This window comes from Ricinus communis, chromosome 2, assembly GCF_019578655.1.
Source record: "Ricinus communis isolate WT05 ecotype wild-type chromosome 2, ASM1957865v1, whole genome shotgun sequence".
NCBI classification, from domain to species: Eukaryota; Viridiplantae; Streptophyta; class Magnoliopsida; order Malpighiales; family Euphorbiaceae; genus Ricinus; species Ricinus communis.
This window is the reverse complement of record NC_063257.1, coordinates 192439-201591: the sequence shown is the minus strand read 5'-3', so window position 1 is coordinate 201591 and position 9153 is coordinate 192439. Positions and strand designations below refer to the sequence as shown.

General features: G+C 36.5%; 2 protein-coding genes across 13 annotated transcripts; both read right to left on the bottom strand.

Annotated features, from left to right (window-relative positions):
• Nucleotides 1–1155: 1155 nt before the first annotated feature.
• On the bottom strand, nt 1156–3366 carry LOC8269953 (bZIP transcription factor 60). Its single transcript, XM_002510694.4, has 3 exons — nt 2725–3366; nt 2000–2223; nt 1156–1574 (listed from the first exon to the last, which is right to left on the bottom strand). The coding sequence occupies exons 1-3, from the start codon at nt 3171–3173 to the stop codon at nt 1327–1329; spliced, it is 921 nt and encodes a 306-aa protein (XP_002510740.2). The 5' UTR covers nt 3174–3366; the 3' UTR covers nt 1156–1326.
• Nucleotides 3367–5012: 1646 nt separating this feature from the next.
• LOC8269954 (splicing factor U2af small subunit B) lies at nt 5013–8968 on the bottom strand. 12 transcript variants are annotated; one of them, XR_001535343.3, is made up of 5 exons: nt 7875–8968; nt 6307–6373; nt 5804–6207; nt 5656–5711; nt 5013–5550 (listed from the first exon to the last, which is right to left on the bottom strand). XR_001535343.3 is itself a non-coding variant. In XM_015720309.3 (2 exons), the coding sequence occupies exon 1, from the start codon at nt 8740–8742 to the stop codon at nt 7924–7926; it is 819 nt and encodes a 272-aa protein (XP_015575795.1). In that variant the 5' UTR covers nt 8743–8968; the 3' UTR covers nt 5013–6373; nt 7875–7923. The 12 variants fall into 12 exon arrangements, 5 of the variants coding, with proteins under 5 accessions (XP_015575795.1, XP_015575808.1, XP_015575814.1 ...); XR_007214698.1 differs by having other exon boundaries at nt 5656–6207; XR_007214699.1 differs by having other exon boundaries at nt 5013–5711.
• Nucleotides 8969–9153: the final 185 nt, after the last annotated feature.

Sequence of the window (9153 nt, the reverse complement as noted above, 5' to 3'; positions counted from 1 at the left end):
TGAACAGCTGTTTCATTTCTGCCTTTTGCAGCCGCTGTAAGTGTGCCCATAGTAATCTATTAGTTCAATCTAATATCATAGCTGCTGACGACAGTTTGGTATTCCACAATAAAGAGAAAGAAAGTTAGAGCTTAGCTTACCAATTTTTTTCTCGAGTTGCAATGACTCATCTTGTATGTATAAACAGAAATTAGAATCTTTTAGAATAAAATAGTGCTGAATGTACCGGATGAACAAAATTGAGCATCAGAATGTTTTTATGTAGGAATATGCCGAAAAGGATATTCCTGTAAATTTGTAAAGGAGCCGGACCCCACTTGTCTTACCAAACAAAACTAACTGAAGATCGCTGCTTGTATCCGATATCCTTTACCTAACTCTCCACCCTGTGCCTTTTTCTCCAACACAGCACCTCTACTAACCTTAAGCTCCAACACTTTGGCGCTGATCATATGCACCCAGTAATTGGTGACAATAACATGATCTCCTGTCAATGTATGTAGTTTAACGCATAACATCTAATACCTTGGTGAATCTGCCTGTTAAACAGGGCATTTTGCTTAAATTCACCTATAATTGTTGCCACATTAGGATAGCTTTCTGGTATCATATGTATTAGGGGCGAAATTTGGCTTATTGTCTTATTTTCCGTGCTTATATCTAAGTACCTGTTTCACTCAGGTCCTGGGTCTCTTACATTATACAACTACAGTCTTTTAACTTCTCCGTTTTACAGAGGAAAAGAGATTCACAAGGTGGGAATTGGAAGAATAAAAAACAAAGGAAAACGAAAAATAAATAAATAAAAAGAGTGAGACAATATCACCTAATTCTAGTCTTTTCAAGTATTCCATTACAATCGAGTCTCATTGTGGTACCAAACCACAAACATTACGGGTCTATAATTTCTCCATATTCCAACTAAGTCCAAGTTTCGGGCGGTGTATATTTTAATGGTTGCCTTTTTCTGTAATTAAAAGAATCTCAACCATTTCCCTTAGAAGCTGGCAAATCTCATTAAACAAAAGGAACATATGACCTAATCTGAAACAGCATTTTTGCACCATAGATGGAGGGCTGAGAATTCAAATGCATTTCCAAAAGAAGGGGTTTGGAATATCTAACTTCTAGCTTTCAAATATAAAGCCAAAACAATGAACAAACAACACATTTAAATAATAATAATAATAATAAAAGAGATTTCTGGGTAACAATATTACTGCCTTCCTCTCATTAAATCCGCCCACCAACATATTTGCTTATTTATATTCCATCAAAACTCATGGTACAAGACCGATCGACGCATCTGACATGAAGAAAAAAGTCTCACACCAAGACTCCAATAAAGACAGATTCCGCTTTCATTCTTGTCCTTGAAGCTTTACATTTTCTACTGTTTACAAACGATTGATTCGCCAAGGAAGTAAACATCTTACTTCCTGCTCCTCTTTCTGGAACTTTCTTTCCCACGTTTTCGAGTGGAACTGCCACCAGAGTTAACTGTGACATTGCGGACAGAGTGAATAGGCACATGATGCCCAGGAACCAAAGCAGGGAACCCAACAGCAGGGATTCTGAAAAGTAACAAAACATAAATCAAACATCAAGTCATTTAACATTCAGAAAGCCACTGTTCAATGATAAACAATACAAAACATAAACCATTAGATTTTGGCATCCCAAAGTCCAATGAACTCCAAAAAAGCCTTGCTCATTACTAAATTCTGAATTATCTGGCAGAAGAAGCAGAGCATTGAACGTGAGCACAAGTTCCCTAACATCCTAGCTTCACAATTATAAGGACGTCTCAATTATATTCAATGGGTTAAATTAAGTGAAATTATGATATTTGGATACTTGTTAAAGATTTCTGGCAGGTTCTGTGCTAACAAAAAAAAATCCAACTTAAAAAAAAAAAATTCTTCCTCTTCTCCTGATTAGCGAGATTAACAAATAATTATTATAAGAGAAGCATAGCAAAATAATTTATGATGCATACCCAACAAGAGCACAGCAGACTCCTGCTTGGCCAAGGTAACACCAAATGCATTGCCCTTCTGTAAACCAAGACGCAGAGCTTGATTCTCTGCAACAAAACACTGAAGCAACCGCCCCAGTCTCCTGCATTCCCCTTCCAAATACCTACTCTTGATTTCCAGATCCCTCACATATATCTTCTTCCTTTCTCTTGATCTAACAGCTGCATCCCTATTTCTCAGCTGCCTGTAAAATCACACCAAATATTATTTCTCTCAATCCTCAAAAGATGTTTGCCCATAACATGGTATCATTTCTTTTCAGAGCTAATAAAAAACTAACACCATTTTCTCAGAAAACAATAACATTAAAACAACAGAGTTGTCTATGTATTCCATTATTATCCACATAATTTGCTGAACAGAAATAAACATTCATCATTAAAATGCCACAGCATAAAAAACAGCATTTCCAGAAACACAAATTTAGAGAATTATAACTAAGCACCCTAACATCCAAAAATTATGTCACAAGCCCATGCTTTTATGTGTTGCAAGCAAGTAGAAACATGAGCCCTAATCTTAATAAGATTCCATATCCAACACCAGAGCCTAATTCCACATATAATTATCAACATCCAATAATCACGAACATGGTTAATTTTGAAAAAAAGAAATCGAAAATAAAAAGAAGTTCGTTTTCGAATATTAATTAGGAGTTTAAAGGAAATAAATAAATTACAGGTACCTTCTCCTTTTCTTAGAGACAGGATCATCGGGATCTTCACTATCGTTATCTACCTTAGCTTCATTATTAGAGAGAATCTTCTCCCCCTCCTTTTCCGTCTCAGAAGCACCACCAAATCCATTATCGGGAGAAACAATAGAGTCCTTGTCGGTGGAGAGATCAACGGAGCCATCGGCAGGAGAATCAACCAGTAAGTCAGCTAAAAAACCTTCGGAAAAATGCTGAGATGGCTGCGCAGAAGCTAAAACGTCGTCGTCCTTCATCAACATGTTCTCGACCTGATCGATCCATAAAGATACTGAATCAGGAGAAGAGTCTGAGAAATTCTCCGGCGAAGATGATGATTCGGTGACCAAAAGAGGCGAATTGTCGTCGAACAGATTGTCCCAATCAATTTGCCCTAGGCTATCGAAATTCACACTCTCAAGTATGTCATCTGTATCCTCCATAATTTATACTAATTAAATACAATAAACTAGAGTTGAAGAGATAAAACTGCTACCAAATTTGAAAAGACATATTTTACAAATTAGATAATAAGAACAAACAGAGTGAATGGATTTATCATTTTCTCCTTTAAAACGAGCTATAATTCCCACAACTCGCAACCACCACATATATATTCGTCTTGTGGGGAAGCTGGCCGGAAGTACGAATGCGTGCTCAATTCCTTTAAGAATAAGTAAACGCGACGCGCTTTCACTTATCTTTAACCGAACACGTGTAAAAGGGCCCACGTAGTTGTATATCCCACTTCTGCAGCTTGTGACACGTGGGTGATAATAATGCAGTTCCACGAATTTTATTATCTTCGAGAAATAGATGATTCTTGCTTCCGTAGAACATTGCGATGCCATCACTCGACCAATAGAAACACGTCCAGAGGACAACTGGACACTATCCTTCTCTTACACGCGGGAAACACTAGAATGTGCAATTCCGACCCTCGTCAAACTTTTTCTTTTTTGTTACTCCTTCAGATTCGTACCTTTTTATTTTCCCTTTTACCACTTTTACTATACTTTGTTAAATTAGACTTAAGCACGCATATTACAACTTTTATATAATATTTACCTTTTTAGCAATTAGTTTGTTTTCCTCTTAGATATTGTTATCATTTTTTTTTTATAGGAAAAATATTTATCAATAATAATGAAGAGGCAATGCCCCAATAATGTTCTAAAAACAAACAAATTAAGAAAAATTTCTCTGGTAATTGCAAGTTAGATGTTATAAATAACTAATTATGAGTATTACGTTGAAACCTTGGTTGATTATTTCGTTCAGTTAATTAATTAAAAAAATTTAAATAAAATAAATCCATTTAAAACCTTTAAAAATTGACCATTGGTACAAATAGATACTCTTGATTGTAAAATATTAGTAATTTAAATAAATAATCAACCAATGGATTCGACTATAATTTGATTAGTCATAAAACGAAAAAAGAAAAGGAGAAAAGAAAGAAAGTATCAAGCACTAATTTTCAGGCCAATGATTAGAATTTGAATTGCACATAATAAATTGCGTATTGGCACCAAATAAATAGCAAAAAATGTTCATATTCCGCTTTTTTACGAATAATATCTAATTTGAATTTACTTCTCTCTTTTTTTTTTTCAAATAAATTAACAAATAATTTTGTATTCATTCTATAATTTTTTATAAAAATATAATAATGTTTTATTTTTATTTAAGATGTGTTAACAATAATTCTAACTCTTCTAAATGACAAAAATTTGTTGAAGATGTTTATATTACTATAATAAGCTTTATTTTATATGGGGATAATTATGTTTTGGTGTTTGAATTTGTTAAACAATTGACAATCATGTGGTTGAATTTATTTTATTTTTTCTAATTATTTATTTAGAGGAGCAATGGTATATCAAGTGCTTTTAGTAAGTTAGAATTAGATTTTCCTAAAATACTTGAAAACATGGATGAAAGTAAAGGAATTTTTGAACCTAGATTCCAGTTGGATAAGGAAGAAATAGTTAAGAGCGTGAGTGATTTTCTCAACCCTCAAATGCTCAGTTGATTGGGCAATGGACAATTGGGGTGTAATTCTCGGTCGTTTCAGTTTGGACTAACGTAATTTCAAGGTAATGTGCTTTGGTATCTCCTGTTACTTACGATGAAAAAAAATGAGGTCAATTTTATTTTATGAAAGAATAGTAATGCAATTTCGTTCCCCTGATGCATTTGGATGTTACACTGTTTGCTGCTGGTTTTTATTTATTTAATGCTTACAAAGTGCTTGATTAAATAACTCATAGAGATCAATCTGTTAAAATGGTGTCAAGTGCATAACTTGTTTTAAGCTAATCATCATATAGTAAATTGCCTACATTCCAAAACTTCATGACATAACAAAGCATAATACACAACAAAGTAGAACAAAAAGCTCGTCGCCTTGTCTGTAGCTAAGAATCTGTCAAGGTTACCTGCTAAAATCACACGATCAATTATTTTTTTGAATAACTCATAAGAAACAAAAATTAACCACGAATGCACTTCAGAACATCATAGTTGCATTAGCCTATCATACAATCCAATGGCAAAGAGCACCAACTCCATCTCAACTAGCTGTCCTCATCCATTTATGGATGGAAACCCCAACATAATGACTCATCCAACAAATGTCCGGCATGCGGAACCCAATTCTTGGTTACAAATTGCAAAGCAAGTAATGGCGATCTCTCTTTGCACAATCCAGTCCTTTTCAATCAGATCAAAGAAAGAAGTCTCTTTTTTACCAGTTGGGTTTTGAATCATTGGATCATCCATCATCTCGAAAGACTCCTTTGAAATATCAGTTCCTCACTAAGAAAGAAAAAGGGAGAAAATTCAATAGCATCAAAACACTTTAACCCTCAGGGAGAATTAGGACAAAGGCACAAATTCATACACAAACAGGACAACAATGACCTTTTTTTTACCACCATTTTTTTCAGCTAGTCCAATTTAGAGATCCAAAACTGGCCCTAAAAGCATATTTGGACAAGCCATTAGAAAAATAAGCAATGATATTACTGTGTCTTGTGCAAGGGAAAGGCAAGCATATAAAATAATATACTTTCAAAGAAGAGCGTAGAACTTCCAAATTCCAGGTTGTACTTTCACTGCAACTCTTTTTTCACTACCTCACCTACACACTGCGCTAAGGAAGTTGCTTGCAGGTCCAATCATGATATTGAGAGTGCTAAAGAGCAGACAGAGTTATCAAAGGATAGGGCATCTATGATCATGAATGCAATGTTCAAATGCAGAATGGTTGAAGCATTTGCTTATTGCGACATAACAGTCTGCTTACCTAAAACCCCCTGTCCAACCAGAACCTTACCATGACCCAAAGGGAAAAAAAACCATACATAGAAGTTGTTGGCAAAACCAGAATCCATTTATCAGTAATACTCAACCGCTGGCAGTAAAATCATGTAGGCTAACTTCTTCAAGCCATCATATACTAACATTGCCTAGCTACAAAAACAACACAAGGAAAAAGGCATTGTTCTCAAATGCATTAGAACCTTAGCAGTTGAAAAGCGCAAGGAAACATATGGAAAAACATGATCTTACAAAGGCTGCTAACAACTCATCTTATTGAAGAATTTGGCATTGATTTCAGTGGCTTCTTAACGATCAACTGTACCAAAAATAAGTACTGAGAAAAAAAAATAGTCAAGAGAAAACGGCAGCATGCTTCACACATAAACTAAGTTTTCCCTTGATAGTTAATGAGAGATGAGGGACTTGACCGTATAATACAATTAAAAGAAAGAATGGGTTTGATCCAAAAGCTAAACTAATTGACACCTATGCTAAACACAACTAACTAAAGAAGGGTGGTGTGTTCAAATACATGATAAGTCAATATGTTTTCAGTACTTCTCCTTTAGATAAAACACTTTTAAGAATTTTAGAACCACTTTCTTAAGTACCTTTTCAGAGTCAACACAAGCACCTGAATATTGGTCAGGGGGTATCTTAACTAGTAGTAGATAATATAAGCCTCAGGTTGTCTGACTTTGCTAGATCTCCTATACAGCATTTGGGACTATTCAACATCCAAATCACAAAAAGAAAAGTATGAACCATATAAAAAAAGAAATCAAACGTCTTGTGAATTTTCTCCGAGGCAACATAATCAATCAAATTATTAAAATGCAGCTATCCTCATTGCACCTTGATCTTCTTCCGACCATCTAAAACAAAATCCAGACATAAATCTTCTACTACTTCTGAAAAAAGCTTTCCTGGTTTACAGAATCCATGTGATAAGTTGTCTTATTTACCAAACATCTTCTGCAACAAATTGAAGATTTCTTGGTGTGACTAGAACTCAAAATCCCAATAGAAAATAACCAAAGTCACTTAAACCAGCTTTCATCCTAAGGAACTGGGTGCAAAACTAACTCTATCCTACAGAAGTAAAATTTCACCCAAGTCGCTGCAGTTTCATCTTAAAGAATCGGGTGCAAAGCCAACTCTAGCCTACAGCAGCAGAGTTTTATCTAAGTCAACAGACAAGGTTGATAAGGAACCTCATGAATAAAATGCAAAACAGCAAAAGATTTCTTATTGAATCTAATGTCCATCCCTGGGTCTCCAGATGGAGAAGAGAAGGAAAAGGACCTTCACAATCAAATGTTTCTTCCGCAAAGTTCACAACTCACTTCCATTTAAATTGATAATAGCTGCTCATCAGTACAGCACTAGCTCATTTCGGATCAATGATTTGGCTCTAACTGATACTACTGATCCAACAATTTAGTTACTTGAAATTTAAAAGGAAAAAAACCTCATGCGTTCGAACCTACTCTAGAGATAAATTCTATCATCAAAGAGCCCATCAGAACAAAGAGAATTGAACTACCAGTAGAATACATAAACCAGAGCTTCAACTTTAAATAAATTACATGGAACACCACAACCAGATACCAAGAAAAGCAAAAAAACTAAGTAGAAGATTAGAACCATTAAGCATTTAAGCAAGGAGGATAAGTAACTAACTACCCAGCAGTGGTAAATTACTATTTCAACAGACATGATTACTGACACCACAATCCTAACAATCAAAAGAATTCCAAATGAAGCAGATTGAGTTTCAAGGAGCATAAAACAAAATCTGAGCCTAGAAATATTACCAATAAAGACATGTCTCCAAATAGTAACAACTCGAAAATGGGATCTGTCTTACAGCTTCTCCTCCCTCTCTCTGTTCCACTGTTCAATCCTGGCTCTACGTTCTTCACTACCTTCCCTGACAGGGCTCCTGCTCCGCCTGGGACTACCGTGTCTTCTTCTATCGTGTCTGTCCCCACTCCTACGGCCATTCCCACGGTAATCTCGGTCTCTGTAGTCTCTCTCACGCCTATCATTACTCTTTTCCCTCCTGTGCCTTGATGGACTCACGCTCCTGCTCCGGCTTCTACTCGCTCTATATCCACGGTACCTTCCAAATAGCTTCCTCCTTAAATCTCTTCCAATCAGTTTCACATGCATGAAATTACAATAACCACCCCGATTACAATTATTCTCCTCAAACTGCCTACATGTTGCTTCCCGAAAATCTGTTACAGGGGAAAAATCAGCAATAATCGGTCGACCAGAGTAGAATCGGCCTTGTAGGGCTTGCAAAGCAGCGGCAGCCTGGTCCTCCTCTCTGAACTGGACGTAGACGTTTCCAATCATGTGATCGGCGAGGTTATCGCAGACGTTGAGACTCTCGATCTCGCCAAATTTGCCGAGTTCTTCAAAAATATCTTCGTAGAAGTCCTCGAAATGCTCCTGGATCTTCCGAGGGTCGATGGGCTGGCCCTGGGCGTCCACGCCAGGTGTGATCATGTCAGGACGCTGGTACATGTTAGATAAGAGAAGTGTTGGAGAGATTGTGGGGCGGTTATGAAGACGAGAGCAGCGATCTCCGTGCCGGCATGCCCCGATCTTGAAATAGAAAGGACAGTTAACGCGGTCTTTCTCTGTCCCAAAAATTGAAGCCAAGTGCTCCGCCATGGTCGATTGAATTCGACGCTTTCTTTAAATACAATTTGAGTGGAATCCCAAAGTAAACGTAGAGAAAGTGCGTCTCTAGGTTCAAATGCCCTAAGAATTCATGAGAAGAAGCGAGGTTCCAAAAACCCTAATTTGATATGAAGAAACCTAAATTTGGGAAGGAAAGGCACTGTGGAAGCTTCTAGTCTCTGTCACAAAATGTAAAGACTATTCGTCCTCATGGTTTCGATTCAGCCTCAGGTTTATTGACTTTTTGAACGTTTTGACCAACGATCATCGAGCTTCACGTTAAACGGTCCAGATTAGCCCAACTAAGGCCCAGTCCAGGCTAACGATTTTGACACTTTTATTTGGAGAATTGCTAGTCTGTTGGTGCATACTTAATATAATTTTAGACTAGACTCATTCTAC

What these genes read in the sequence shown, in the direction of transcription:
- LOC8269953 (XM_002510694.4), bottom strand. Translation starts at nt 3,173, where the DNA reads ATGGAGGATACAGATGACATACTTGAGAGTGTGAATTTCGATAGCCTA. An exon ending in GTCTCTAAGAAAAGGAGAAG is followed by an intron (nt 2,224 to 2,724) that starts GTACCTGTAATT and finishes GTGATTTTACAG; the next exon opens with GCAGCTGAGAAATAGGGATG. An exon ending in GTCTGCTGTGCTCTTGTTGG is followed by an intron (nt 1,575 to 1,999) that starts GTATGCATCATA and finishes GTTACTTTTCAG; the next exon opens with AATCCCTGCTGTTGGGTTCC.
- LOC8269954 (XM_015720309.3), bottom strand. Translation starts at nt 8,742, where the DNA reads ATGGCGGAGCACTTGGCTTCAATTTTTGGGACAGAGAAAGACCGCGTT.